Source organism: Sceloporus undulatus, chromosome 4 (genome assembly GCF_019175285.1).
Source record: "Sceloporus undulatus isolate JIND9_A2432 ecotype Alabama chromosome 4, SceUnd_v1.1, whole genome shotgun sequence".
In the NCBI taxonomy this organism is placed as follows: domain Eukaryota; kingdom Metazoa; phylum Chordata; class Lepidosauria; order Squamata; family Phrynosomatidae; genus Sceloporus; species Sceloporus undulatus.
In genome coordinates, this window is record NC_056525.1 from 151,025,589 (window position 1) to 151,041,006 (window position 15,418).

A 15,418-nucleotide genomic window follows, 5' to 3' on the forward strand; every position below is an offset into this window, starting at 1 on the left:
TATTTATACCCCGCTCTTCAGCCAAAAGGTTATGTTTAGCCCAGAGAAGAGAAGGTTAAAAGGTCATATGATAACCCTGTTTGAATATTTGAAGGTGAGTCATACTGAAGATGGAGCAAATTTGCTTTCTGTAGCTCCAGAGAATAGGACCCAGAGCAATGGGGTCAAACTACAGGAAAAGATATTCCAGTTCAACATTAGGAAGACCTTCCTGACAGTAGGAGCTGTTCAACAGAAGAACACACTCCTTTGGAATGTGGTGGACTCTCCTCCTTTGGAGGATTTTAAACAGAGGCTGTATAGCCATCTGTATGTGTATTCCTGCATGGCAGGATGTTTGACTGGATGATCCTTCCAGCTCTGTGATTCTGTTATTTTAAGCTGACAAGTGACTTGAAGGCACATGTACACACAATTGACTTCTGAGCTAAGGTTAGTGCTTATTAAACTCCTTATAGCAGTTTAATCCTGTGGACTGTTTTATCATGGGACCATATTGGCTGTCTGATTGTTACCTATAACAGAAATGTGTTTTACATATCAGTCCAGATAGCAACATCCAAACTGAGCAGTTTGGCACTGAAACTAATGTATAGCTATGATTTATAGCAGTTTTGGAAAATCTACCCAGCAATACTCTCTGGCTTTACTTTGCGAATGAAGATTCAGGAAGGACTCATCCCGTGCTTTCAAACTATATATAGTAAATCACAGGAGTACAATAGATATATTTTAGCCTGCCACTAAAAAGTAGCTATTAAATCATAATGGAACATTACCAAACAAGCAAATGAAAACTGTCCAGCTTTTCAGATCATACAGTGGAATATACAGTGGTACCCCGGGATACGAATGCGCCGGGTTACGAATTTTTCGGGATACGAAAAAATCCCATAGGGATTTATTGCTTCGGCTTACGAAGGTTTCTTCGGGTTACGAAAAAACCGCGGCGCTATTTTCCGCCACCGGAGGGCAGCAGAGAGCTATTTTTCCATTAGCGCCTATGGGAATTCGGCTTACGAAGGTATTTCGGGTTACGAAATTAACCGCGGAACGAATTAATTTCGTAACCCGGGGTACCACTGTATGGGAAGGAATAAAGGTTGCTGAAGGGGGCAGAATGTCTGTTCACAACAAAGCTATTTTGATGTTCATTGTTGATTAATTTTGCATAAATGACTCCAGAAAACCAGAATCTGAAAAAGCGACTGCCTAAATTTAACTATCACTTTGCTGTTATACAATCTGCCATGTTGCTCAGTGCCTCAGCTGCTGACCAAGCCAGGGGTCTGTTTGCTGTGAGGCAATGGGCATTCTCTGGGTTTCAGTGGAGGTGGAGACAAAATTCATAATCTTTACATCGCAGCGCACTGAAAGCTAATATTTTAAGGATACATCTGCACTGCAGAAATAATCCAGTTTGATACCCCTTTCATTGTCATGGGTCAGTCCTATGGAATCCTGGGATTTGTAGTTTGTTCTGGCTCCAGATGTCTTTGACAAAGAAAGCTAAATATCTCACAAAATTACAAATCCCAGAATTCCATAGCATTAATCCATGGTAGGTAAAGAGGTGGCAAACTGCATTATTTCTGCCATAGAGATGCAACCTCAGTGTTATGGAATTCTAAGATTTGTAGTTTCGTGAGATATTTAGCCTTCCCTGCCAGAGAACTCTGGTGCCCCTTCAAACTACAAATCCCACAGTTCCATAGCAATGAGCCATGGAAGTAAAAATGGCATCAAACTGCTTTATTTCTGTGGTGGTGTAGCAGCCCTGGACTTCATTGCAACCTGTGCAGGTTCAAGAGACTGAAGAAATTACGTATGCCAAAATGCTGAAAGGATGGTTTAAAATGGCATGCAAGGGGCAAGTGAAATCAATTTGTTGTAATGGCTGCTAAGCTCAAGCATGTTCACTATGTCACAATGCAGCTGTTGGTTGGTTTGCCAAGAATTCCAGCACAGCAGCAGCAGCTAGATACAAACTTAGAATTCTGGGTTTTTAATACCTGTTTGTTTGCTTCCTTGCTTTTGCTTTGGTTTTTGATATAGAGAAACTATAATCATCCAACACAGGGGCTAAAACCATGACTGGGTCATTTATTTGCTGATAATTTTGAAAAGTTGAAGAGACTTGTTGCTGAAAGAATCTATCTATAGTAGCAAAACCAACAGAAAGTCTTATAGCACTTCCAAGGCTATCAAACCTGTGCCTTTGGCAAGGTAAAGGACATTCCTCCGTAAAGAGTAATCACAACAGAAGCTGCCCTTGTAAAAGCTGTCACATCTCATTCTGCTTCCCGCATTACAGTGGTGATTTCAGTAAAATATTTTAAGCAGCGATCTTATCACAGGGGAGGTCAGTGGGTTGACAGTGACTCAAGAACATTACCACTTTTGCCATCAGATCAGCATTTACACCCTTGGTCATATGTTCCTTAATGACTTCCAAATGAGTCTGTGCACGTCTTGCACGCACACAGCCAACATTTCAGGTAAAACATCACCTGATGTGACCTTCCTTTGTTCAGCAAATAGGAACACTTTAATATGGCTTTGCTTAGCTCTCACAAAGGGCAGATGAGTTAATAAAGTTCTGTGTTCACAAAGAATAGTTACAAAAATACTTTTGATTCATATTGTAGTCTTGGACATGAATCAAAATGCAGTTAGGCTTTTGAAACCAACACAAAATGGCTACATTTTAAAAAGTGTGTTCTCAAAGATATACATTTTTAAAAAAGGATATGAAAGTGCATATACAGTTGTTCCTCTATATTCGCTAGGGTTAGGGGAACAAGACCTCCGTGAATATGGAAAAACCGCAAATAACAAAAACACTGTTTTTACCTGAGAGGACACCTCTCTAGGAATCTCTAGGTCCTCCAGTGCAACTCTGTGGTCAATGTCCAACATACACTGAGCATAGAATGGCACTGGAGTAGCTACAAATGGTCTTTCAGTGCAACTTTTAGTTAAAGTTGACCACAGAGCTGCACTGGAGGACCTAGACAGTCCTAGAGAGAACATATTAATGAAATCCGTGAATAATCAAATCCGCAAATATGGAGGGATGACTGTATTTAAAGTGCACAAAAATGCTGTATTGAATGGGAATAACTTACAAAAATGTGTAAAGGGGGGGGGGAGAGTACCATTAAAAATTTATACTTTCTACAAATGTGCACTAAAGCAGGTATACTTTATAGGGCAAATCCTATCATGGGACAGTTTTGAGATTAAGGTGAAGTTCCCAGGAAGGAAGAATAGAGCAGGAAATAGCTGGACAATCACTGTGAATGTCCTTGGGTAAAGGGAGGTAATCACTCCCAGAGGGAAGTAATCTTGGACTTCTATTCATGTGTGAGGCCAAGGTCTATCATCCACCATCACTCCTATCAGTGAATGGATTATACAGATTCCGATCATAATTGATAATAATAATAATACATTTTATTTATAGACCGCTATTCTGCAATGATCATAGCGGTGTACAGTAAAAAATTTCAATACAATACAAAATACAATGTGACAATTAAAGGAGGGAGAAGTCTCGTCCTTCAGGCAGTCCTTGATGTTGCTGGGTCTGCCTGATCGCTCCCTCTGAGGCCGAGGTGACAGTTGAGGAGGGAGGGGCCTCTTCCTTCAGGCAGTCCCTGATGTTGCTGGGTCTGCCTGATCGCTCCCTCTGAGGCCGAGGTGACAGTTGGGGAGGGAGGGGCCTCTTCCTTCAGGCTGTCCCTATCTTGGCTAAGTGCCCTGACTTCCTCAGTGCTGATCCAGCAGGATCTCCACATTAGGTCTTTATATGGCATGGATGGTTTCCTGCACTGGGGTGTCCTCTCATCTACTGCTTAAAATGTCCTAATATCAAACTGATATTAAAAAGAGGAGGTGCAGAGGAAGGCTAGACCTTGGGGTAACTCACAGTTTGATTAATTGCTATAACCTTGCATGGAAGAAAATGCCATACCTATTGTTAAAGTGTGTGTGTGTGTGGGGGGGGAGAGATTATTTCAGAAATAAATGTGTGTGGGCGTATAAAAACTTTGGTTGCATTAGTACATGGGGTGCTCAATGTGTAGACCCTGACCTACCCCCAGACCCCCACAACCACTTTTTGGGGGGATATGAAAGGTGAACTGCCTCTCCTGTTTCACCTTTTAAATAAGCCACAGCTCCAGCTCCCTTTTCACATCATAAATCACGGTTTTTCAAAACCAGAAGTAAACTTCCAGCCACTCATGGTTTTATTTCTTTCATTTTTGGCAATCCATGAAGCTCCCAGTGGGCCCCAAAGGCAGGAAATTGGCCCCAGACCTGCTGAGGTTGCATATCCATGTGCTAGAGGATGCCCTGTTAGTGTCATAATTCACCCGAGAGTCTACCTAGTACTTGTTGTAGATGATACTGCAGAGGAGTTATTTTGCTTGTTGAGTACAATTGAAAGGTTGAATTACTGTGTAAATCCAATAACACTTAAGAAAAACTAGATTTTCTTTTCAAAGGATTATATCAGAAATATGGAGTCATTTGTGATTCCTGTTGTCTTGGACATCTTTCCTTTTTAGCGAGACATGAATAAGACTGATGCTAAGCCTGCAGAATTTCTCCCTATGAATGTCTAAAGCATTACTTCATCACATCTGTCACTCCTCCCCTCTTTTGCTCTAAAATTAGAACGATAATCTTAAGATATAGATTTTTACAGGGCCTGAGCTGTATATACTCTCAAAAAAGGATGAGCATCCATGGTAGTGAAATTGACTAGTGCCTCAAGAGAGAATTAATAGGACAGGAATGAGCTGATGAAAAAATTGATTCTTTTCCATTTAACTGTGCATGCTGTGCTTTTATGAACCAAGCAGCAGCCTAAAGGAAAATATTGTTTTCTTGAGCAACCCTTCCTCCCATAGTTATACAGAAAAGGCAAGGGAGGGAGAAATATTCCTCCTTTCATTACTCAGTTCATGCATCAAATACAGTGAGCTGTTGGAACATGTTCAAACATTTCTCCACCCTAAACAACTTGTTGGAGAGTCAGTCAGGTTGTTTAAAGCTTTCATGTATTTTCCTTCATATTCATATTATATGAATTGGGAGTCAAAAGCCTGCAATAGTTACTTTTTTGGACTACATCAGAAGAACCTCACAGGCAACATGGCTAGTACCAAAAGGTTTTTCAGCATTTTTTCCAAGCTTTGTTTATACAGTGTAAGAGTTGTCAATCAGAAGGTTTGAAGGTATGTATTCTTATGAAATAATGTTCTGTCCAAATAATTTATCCGGTGTAGCTAACCAACCTGTATTTCCTTCTCCCTCTCTCTCCTTCTCAATGTTTCAGGTTTGCCAAAAATGCAAGTAATTAGAAACTATAGTGGGGTACCACAGCCAGCTCCGCATGATGGCCCTCCGCTACATATCCAGATTGGAGACATCATTGAACTCATCAAAGGAGATGCACATAGCTTATTTTGGCAGGTATAGTACTTGTCCCAGAAGTAATTGCTGAAGTAGCCTTGCCAAGTCTCATGACCTCCTGATACGTTGAACAAGAACTTCCATTAGGGTTCCAGATTGGGAAAGGCTGAGCTAAAGCAACGTGATGAGATTGTTTTCTGTAGGAGTCTTGGCCAATGACATCTTCTTGAAGCCAGTCAGTTATCTAGCTTGACAAACATACCCTGTAAAAGAAGCATCAGCTGCTAGAATGCCTTTGATGTAGTAGATTACCACACTACACTCTTACAGTGCTGCTATTCCACTTTTACTTCTCTGGCTGCCTCCTACTGCATTTTCTGGTTTGTAGTTTAGTGATGCCTAAGAGCTCTCTGACTGAGAATTCTAAATGCCTCTCCCTAAACTGCAAACCCCAGAATGCAATGGGATGTAGCCAGAGTAGTAAAAGTGGAATAGCAGCACTATAAGACTTTAGTGTAGTAATCTCTATTATCTGGCTGTGCGCCTAAACCTGCAACCCAAGCCCAGACCAAGTCTAGCCAGAAGAAAAATTGGCCAGCCTCTAGAGAATAAATGAAAGTAGATAATCCCTTACAGAAATTTCATGAAATATTGTGAATTAGTATGGCAGTAGCTATGATCTTCTTGCATTGTATTTTCATTTGCTGCCATGCTGTCAATCTAGGCCTTCTGTAGAGTTGACTGTATACTACTAAATGGTAAACTCTCAGTTTTTCAGCTGTGTTCCTTGAAGTCATTGTGAAAACTACTTTTCTAGTCTTTTCACGTCTAATTTCCTATTGCTTTCTCATCTCTTAGTGGGCAATTAATATCTTGTTCATACTAGTGTCTTTTTTTAAAATCTATCCTTATTACCAAAGTTAAATTCCAGTTTTATATGATGTAATTACCAAAATACTCAGCCAGCATTTTTTTTTTTACATCTGTTCTTGGGTGTACCCCTCATCTAATTCTCCCAGCACACCTCATTTCTGTAAAGCAACTCCCACCCACCTGCTAAGCTGCAAATAGACCTTATTTAAGGAGCCACAAGCCACTGGAAGATCATGAGTGTCTTTTAAAAAGAGCACAATATTTTCATTTTATTCCTACACCCTTTCACAAGCTTTTAGGAGAGCACAACATTTTAGCAGCAATCTTTGCACCTTCTCTTGACTATGCCTTCTACTTTTTGAGTGTTAACTGGAGCATTGGATCAAAGGCTGACCCAGTGTCCTTCCAAGTTGTGCTACTTTCATTGCTATGTAAACTTTTCAAGATCATTGGAAGTCATTGAAATTTAATGCTAATTGTGGGTGTAGGTTGTTGGTCAAACAAGTCTAACAGACACTCAAAACACGTTGCTGTTTTATATATATCCTTTCTTTTTTCCAGTCCTGGAACTCAAAGTGAAATCCTACTGAGTTCAACAGAACTTTCTTCCTGATATACTGTTAGGACAGCAGCCTTAATTTTCACCAGACAATCCCATTGGATCAAGCTGTTGGGCTAAAACAATTATAACTTTAAAGAGGTAGCTAGCAGCTATGTCTTATTTTTCCATACGCGGGCGTGCCATATGCGAACTTGAGCGTATGCGCGGGGCGGAAGGGGCGACATGTCCCATTCAATTGAATGGGCGTGTGCGCCCGTTGCGCCCCGCGCGCACTCACGCCACTGCGCCGCCGCGCACGAGCCCCATTGTTTACAATGGGGCTCGAGCATAGGCAGAAATCGCCATATGTGGCGGGATCTGGAACGGATCCCTCGCGTAAGGCGAGGACGCACTGTACTATAGAGTAGATGTGGGAGGCTAATCATCAGAGCCCCAGTATGGAAGGGAAAGCATAATTATTTTATACAGTAATATTAATTGTAAAGGTAAAGGTTTTCCCTTGACAATGGGGGCCATGCTCATCTGTTACTAAGCTGAAGAGCCAGCATTGTCAAAGATGACTCTGTGATCATGTGTCCAGCATGACTACACAGAACATTGTTACCATCCCACCAAAGTGGTACCTCTTTATCTGTTTCCACGTTTACATGCTTTTGAACTGCTAGGTTGGCAGAAGTTGTGATTAGTGATGACAGCTCACTCCTTCATGCAGCACCTGGGCCACAAACTGCTGACCTGCCAATCTTGCAATCATTAGAGTCAGTGTCTTAACCATTGAGCCACTGCATCCCAGAATATTAACTGTAATTACTCAGCTATCTCTCCCCCACTCCCTGTTGTTACTATAGAGTAAGTGCAGGGCACATCCTTCCCTCCATAGTACTGATCTACAATTTATATTAATTGTAGAAAGACTATAAATTGTAGATTAGTACTGTGGAGGGAAGGATGTGCCCTGCACTTACTCTATAGTAACTGGGAGCAGTGGGAATGTGTAGGTGAGTAAGGTGTACTCTGTCCCTTGCTATAAAGGGGGGGGGGAGTATGATTGTGCCATCTCACAAAGACCCTGCAATGTTAGGCCTGCATTACAATGTATGTTGTTATGTTCTGGCATTCCTGGAAGTTTAGCCCTGGGCTTAAAGACATGCCACACTGGTCTGTATGGGTTTAAAATGAAAACATTTCCATGCAGCTAGATTAAAACAAGACTGAACTTCACAGTGCCCATATTGCATCTTCAGTCAGAGTTCTGGAGCAGTGACTGAAAACTCAGTTTAATCCACTGAAATTTTGTTCTTCATTCCCATTTGTTGTCTTTCAAACTAAATTGTATTAGGACATTTTACTGCCTGTTTAAGTTAGATGTTCACAGTGCTGGTGTGAACCAACCACCACAACTTCTGGGGGGAATCCTTTTATAGTGAGAGGGTTCCAAATGTATTAAGTCTGGTAATCAAATTTGAACTTTCTCTAGAAGCCAAGATGACTAAACTGAGACTTACTTTGGACATGTCATAAGAAAGCATGACTCACTAGAAAAGACAACGTAGAAGACAGTAGGAAAAAAGGAAGGCCACCTTACAATGAAGAAAACTATAGACTGAGTCTGTATGCCTGCAGCTGTGTTGATGTTAGGGTGACTTGGAGATCTCTCATTCACAGGGTTGCCAGTGGTTAAACTTGACTTGATGGCAGTGAACAGCAACAACAAGCATAAAAATGTAATATGATGGACCCTGTCTGAGGCTTTAGTCCTTAAAAGTATGAGGGATGAATCTCCATTAAAAATATTCCTTTTATAAGACATGTTCTGCTCAAAGAGACTGCATACTCAGATTCAGGCTCTCCTTTACTGGCATGCTGTTTTTCTGTATACTCCATCTGAGCTATACATAGATACTGGAGAATTGGCAGTTGTCTGGTCTGGAACAGTTGTATGACATTTGAAGGAGTCTCCGATAATGTAGCTGACAAGCAGTCCAGTTTGTAGGAAAGGGCAGAATTTGCTACATCTCTCTAAAATGGGTCTTCAAGAATTCTAGTTGGTTACCTGGGCTCTAGTTTTGCTAAAGTAAGACAAGGCATCCTTGGACTTCAGAGATTTGCACAATTTTCATCAGCAGTGTTACTTCAGGAGTATTAAAATTTGATGTTTTTGTTTGTGAAAGCAATGCTTCTATCACTGGGCACATCGTGTGATGTGCTTCTTCACAAAACAGGATTACTTCCTCAGGATGTGAGCTTCCATGGAGACACTTTTTTTGCCTGCTTGGAGGTATGAATGTGGTACCTTTTCTGCAAATGGTGCATGGCTGAATTCAGGGTTTTAATGGAATATGGCTATTTTCCTCTGTTGTCTCTGGCCTGCTGCTAGAGTCTCCTATGTTGTATGCAACTCATTGTACACTAGGATTCTGGAAGACCATCTTTTGAATCACCACTTAGGCATGAAACCTACTGGGCAAGTCATACCCTCTCAGGCTTTGAGAATCATAGAATCATAGAATCATAGAATCATAGAGTTGGAAGAGACCACTAGGGCCATCCAGTCCAACCCCCTGCCATGCAGGAAATCCAAATCAAAGCATCCCTGACAGATGGCCATCCAGCCTCTAATTAAAGACCTCCAAGGAAGGAGACTATCACCCTCCGAGGGAGTGCATTCCATTGTCGAACAGCCCTAACTGTCAGGAAGTTCCTCCTAATGTTCAGGTGGAATCTCTTTTCCTGCAGCTTGCATCCATTGTTCCGGGCCCTGTTCTCTGGAGCAGCAGAAAACAAGCTTGCTCCCTCTTCAATATGACATCCCTTCAAATATTTAAACAGGGCGATCATATCACCTCTTAACCTTCTTTTCTCCAGGCTAAACATCCCCAGCTCCCTAAGTCGTTCCTCATAAGGCATGGTTTCCAGACCCTTCACCATTTTTGTCGCCCTCCTTTGGACACGCTCCAGTTTCTCAATGTCCTTTCTGAACTGTGGCGCCCAGAACTGGACACAATATTCTAGGTGGGGCCTGACCAGAGCAGAATACAGTGGCACTATTACTTCTCTTGATCTAGACATTATACTTCTATTGATGCAGCCTAAAATAGCATTGGCCTTTTTAGCTGCCGCATCACACTGTTCACTCATGTTCAACTTGTGGTCTACTTGGACTCCTAGATCCCTTTCACACGTAGTTTCATTCAGCCAGGTGTCACCCATCCTATATCTGTGCATTTTATTTTTCCGCCCTAAGTGCAATACCTTACATTTCTCTGTGTTGAATTTCATTTTGTTAGCTTTGGCCCAGCTTTCTAGTCTATTCAGGTCATTTTGAATCTTGATCCTGTCCTCTGGGGTATTAGCTATTCCCCCTAATTTGGTATCATCTGCAAATTTGATAAGTATGCTCCCAATTCTGTCATCCAGGTCATTGATAAAGATGTTGAATAGCACTGGGCCCAGGACAGAGCCCTGTGGGACCCCACTGGTCACTTTTCTCCAGGATGAAAAGGAGCCATTGTTGAGCACCCTTTGGGTTCGGCCGGTCAACCAATTACAGATCCATTTAACAGTTCCTTTGTCTAGCCCACATTTTACAAGCTTGTTTGCAAGAATGTCATGGGGAACTTTGTCAAAGGCCTTACTGAAATCAAGATATACTATATCCACAGCATTCCCTTCATCTACCAAGCTGGTAATTTTATCAAAGAAAGTGATCAGGTTTGTCTGGCATGATTTGTTTCTCTGAAACCCATGTTGACTTTTTGTGATTATGGCATTGCCTTCTAGATGTTCACAGACTCTCTGTTTAATGATCTGCTCCAGAATCTTTCCTAGTACTGATGTCAGACTAACTGGACGATAATTGTTGGGATCCTCTTTTTTCCCCTTTTTGAAGATGGGGACAACGTTTGCCCTCCGCCAGTCTGCTGGGATCTCTCCTGTTTTGCAGGAGTTTTCAAAGATTATTGCCAATGGCTCCGATATTACATTTGCCAGTTCTTTTAATACCCTTGGATGGAGTTCATCTGGTCCCGGAGACTTAAATTCATTTAGATTAATAAGGTGTTCCTCTACTATCTCTTTACTTATTCTGTACTGAAATGCCCCTATCCTGTCCTCTGCTCCATTATCCTCAGGTTGAGCACCCTTTGCCTTTTCTGAGAAGACTGAGGCAAAGAAGGTGTTGAGTAATTCTGCCTTTTCTCTGTCTTCTGTTAGCATTTTGCCATCTTCTCCACGCAGTGGCCCTACCGTTTCCTTCTTCTTCCTTTTGCTGCGGACATATCCAAAAAAGCCCTTTTTATTGTTCTTAACCTCTCTAGCAAGCCTGAGTTCATTCTGCGCTTTAGCTTTTCTGACTTTACCCCTACACATGCCTGCTATTTCTTTGAATTCCTTTTTTGTGATTTCCCCCTTTTTCCATTTCTTATACATCTTCCGTTTCAAACTTAGCTCGGTTGAAAGTTCCTTAGTCACCCATCCTGGTTTCTTGAGACACCTCCCGTTTTTCTTTCTCACTGGAACTGTTTGAAATTGTGCCTTCAGTATCTCCCTTTTGAGAAAGTCCCATCCGTCCTGAACTCCTTTATCTTTTAGTATTTCTGCCCATGGAATTGCCCTCAATACTTCTCTAAGTTTACTGAAATCCGCTCTCCTAAAGTCTAGGATGCGTGTCTGACTATGCCTGGCTTCTCCTTTCCACTCTGTATTACAAACTCCAGGAGAACATGGTCACTTCCACCTAATGATCCCACCACTTGCACCCCATTAACCAAGTCATCCTTGTTGGTTAGGATCAGATCTAAAATAGCTGACCCCCTTGTTGCCTCTTCCACCTTTTGGACCATGAAATTGTCTTCCAGGCAAGTGAGGAATTTGCTAGGCCTTGAGGATTTTGCTGAGTTTGACTTCCAGCAAATATCAGGATAGTTGAAGTCACCCATCACTACTACATCTCTCTTTTCTGACTGTGTGGTCATCTGTTCTAGAAAGATATCATCCAATTCCTCAGTCTGACTTGGGGGTCTGTAGTAGACTCCCACCGTAACATCCTTGTTGTTTCCCTCCCCTTTGGCAGTGGCAAACCTGTTTTGAATAAATCAAGCCAAGAAAACCCTATGTTAGGGTTGACATAGGTCAGTCTTGACTTGAAGACACATTAACAAATATTCTTGCTAATGGAATGTTATTATCTCTTTGTAGGGTAGAAATTTGGTGACTCGGGAGCTTGGTTTCTTTCCAAGTGATGCTGTAAAACCATGTCCATGTGTAAGTAAAACTATACACTTCTGTTTATCAGTATAATTATTTCACAAAAATATCTGCAGTGAACATGCCTGATTCATGCCAAGTTTTTTTTAAATTAATACTGCCTTGTGAAATTTTAATTATTTTGTAGTGACCTTTTGTGTGTGTTTGCATGCTATACTTAATGTTGTTTTAGAATCTATCATTGCGAAGTTCTTGGTTATTAGATTTAAAATTGGAAGTATGATGTAAACCTCCACAAGTTATGGCTTTTCAAATTTAGTAAGTTAAATCATCTAACTGGTTTTCAGATTCAGTACACTCTAAGCCTACAGCAAATGCATTGTGCAATCACTGGGCTGTTTTCTTATAAGTGATGCAAGAATGCTCTGGTTTTAATATATTTCCCAGTCACCTTGGGTTATAGAGAGAGATTAGACCACAATAATGGTTTGAGAAATGCTTACAAAAACTACAAAAGCTATCAAACCAAAGCTCTTAGCCTGTTCTGTCATATGTCTGCATGCCTTTCCTTTCCTTGAATTCTTCACTTTCTTTCCTGTCAGAGGTGTGCATACTTTCGTTATATTTTAGCATGCCAATAAATCAGCACTCTGTAGTTTGGTCTTTAAGCAAAGTTCTGCCAAATAGTTCATATGATACTAAGTTGATCTCACGTAGTTGGACCAGAAGTAGAAGGTTACATGGCTTCAGTTCCCTAATTTAAGACTAAAGTGTTTATTCCCACCTGTTCCAGTTACGGTATAGATTTCATAGTGCTAGAGAGAAATTTCAAAGAATATTTTCTCATTCTTGATGAAAATGGATGTTACAGTATTCTGAGACAACCTGTTGAGAAATTGTCACTGGTTGCATGTTTTTTTTCCCCATTTGGGGACATTTTTCTGAAAAGTTTCTTGGCACAAAAATTGTTTTGAGTATAAAAAATTAAAACCATATTCAAGTCATAATCTCATAGATAAATGCATAATCTTGTTCAGTATGAAGAAAATGTTTGAATTAATTTGTTCTTACATACAAGAATAAAATAAGGAAAGATTCATACCCCTATTTTCTGATCAGAGAGAAAGCTCCTACTAGGGATCTTAGGACCCCTTCAGGTTCTCCCACTCTTGATTTCATGGGGTTTCTGTCAATCCCACTCATATTTTCTTCCCTGACTTCAGACTTTGTGTTTTCTTAGAAGATTATTACACCAGCACTTAAGCACTACTAAATCACCTCTAAATCAGGGAATCGTCGGCTCCCCTCCAGCGTCACTGAATTGTTCAGGGAGAGGGAATTTCCTCTGAAGGGAAACTTTGCATTCAGGGGAAATTGTTGGTTTCTTGGAAAGACCCTGTTAAGTATCACAAATGTACATTTTCTCTTAACAAGTCTCAGGAAATGCAAAAGTACAACTGAGAAGGCTGGTCAACTTCAAAGGGGAAGCAAGACTGATCTGTCAAGCCTTTACTAGGACAGTATTTATCAGGGTGGAGATTTATTTCATTTCAGGTCTATGCTGCCTTTCTCCCAGAAAGGGATCCAAGGTAGCTCACAGATAAAATCGTTTAAAAACTTTCCAATAAAAATTTAAAAAACAATTAAAATCAACTAGCTAAAAACAGTATAATATTACACAAAACATATAAAATTTAAAAACATAACTAAATCACCCACCCTGTATGAAAGCCTCCCTGACATGATTATATATTAAAAGCCTGCTTGAATAAAAATGTCTTTGCCTCCCAGTAAAAAGAAAGCATGAAAAGGGCCATCTTAGCCTTCCATGGAAGAGCATGCCAGAGGAACAGCCACTGAGAAAGTACTCTCTCGTGTCCTCAACAAGCAAGCCTGTGAGGGTGGCGGGATGGAGAAAAAGCCTCCCCCGTAGATCTTAGGGCCCTTGCAGGTTCTTATGAAGAGATATTATCATGTAGGGCTTTATAGGTCATGACCAGCATTTTGAATTGTATCTAGAAATGAATCTGTAGCCAGTGGAGCTGTTTTAACAAGGGAGGTTTATGCTCTCTATAAATGGCCCCATCAGCATTCTGGCTGCTGCATTTTGACCCTGCTGAAATTTCTTAACAGTTTCCAAAGACAGTCCTCCATAGAGTGAGCTTCGTAGTCGAGATGGAATTCAGTCAAGGCATGTGCCACTGTAGCCAGATCTGACATCTCAAGGAACAAGCGCAGCTGGTGCAAAAGACTTATAGTAGCTGTGAAAATGCACTCCTGGCCACTGCTGAAACCTGGGCATCCAGACTCAGGTGTTTGCAGTAGGGAAACCTGGGCATCCAGGTGAATCCAGGAGCACACCCAAGCTGTGAGCCTGAAGTGAAGTTGAAGGCTTTCATCACCAGCATCCATAGATTTTTGTGGGTTTTTCAGACTATGTGGCCATGTTCTAGAAGAGTTTATTCCTGACATATCACCATCATCTGTGGCTGGCAGCTTCAGAGAATAAACGCATAGCCCGAAAAACCCACAAAAATCTATATGAGCCTCAATTTCAGGGGGAGTGTAACCCCATCCAGCACAGGCAGAGTTCCTCTTCCCTGATCTGTTTTCTGACTGACCAGGAGCACTTCTGCCTTGTTTGGATTAAGTTTCAATTTTTTTGCCCTCATCTAATCCATTATTGACAGCAGACATTGGTTCAGTACAGAGACAATTTCCTTTGAATTGGATGGAAAGGAGAAATAGAATTAGGTGCCATCCACATACTGGTGACACCACATCCCAAAACTCTGTTAGCTTCTGCCAGTGGTTTCATGTAGATATTAAATAGCATGGGGGACAACACAGAACCCTGTGAGACTCCACAGGATGGCTGCCAGGATGTCAGGTCCCCCTGGCACCCCTTTTGAGTTCACCCTCCAAGAAAGACTGGAATCACTTCATAACAGTGCCCCCAAGTTCCATCGCAGAGAGCCAGAAGGATACCATGGCTGATGGTATTGAACGCCACTGTCTAGCAGGACCAACAGGGACACAGCCTCCCTGTCCAGTTCCCTGCATAGGTCATCCACCAAGGCAACCAAAGCTGCCTCTGTCCCATAGTCAGACTGGAAGCCAGATTGAAATGGATCTCAATAATCAGTATCATCCTGAAAGCCCTGGAGCTAGGAGGCCACCACCTGCTCCAGAACTTTGCCAAGAATGGAAGATTAGATACTGACCGATAGTTATTCAGATTGGGGGGATCAAGCGAGGCTTTTTCAGTAACAGTTTCACCACAGCCTGCTTCAGGCAGAATGGAAACTTTCCTTGCTACAGTGAAGCATTCACCACTCTCTTTACCCACTCATC

The 15,418-nt window shown here is 41.5% G+C and overlaps 1 protein-coding gene across 2 annotated transcripts in view; it reads left to right on the forward strand.

Annotated features, from left to right (window-relative positions):
• The window catches only part of LOC121928214 (guanine nucleotide exchange factor VAV3-like), a 64,437-nt gene that overhangs the window by 17,238 nt on the left and 31,781 nt on the right, over positions 1 to 15,418 (forward strand). For both annotated transcript variants that reach the window (XM_042462621.1, XM_042462620.1), the window contains 2 exons: positions 5,348 to 5,484; positions 12,056 to 12,121. In XM_042462621.1, coding sequence (XP_042318555.1) covers positions 5,348 to 5,484; positions 12,056 to 12,121 — 203 coding nt within the window. The remainder of the gene's footprint in view (positions 1 to 5,347; positions 5,485 to 12,055; positions 12,122 to 15,418) is intronic.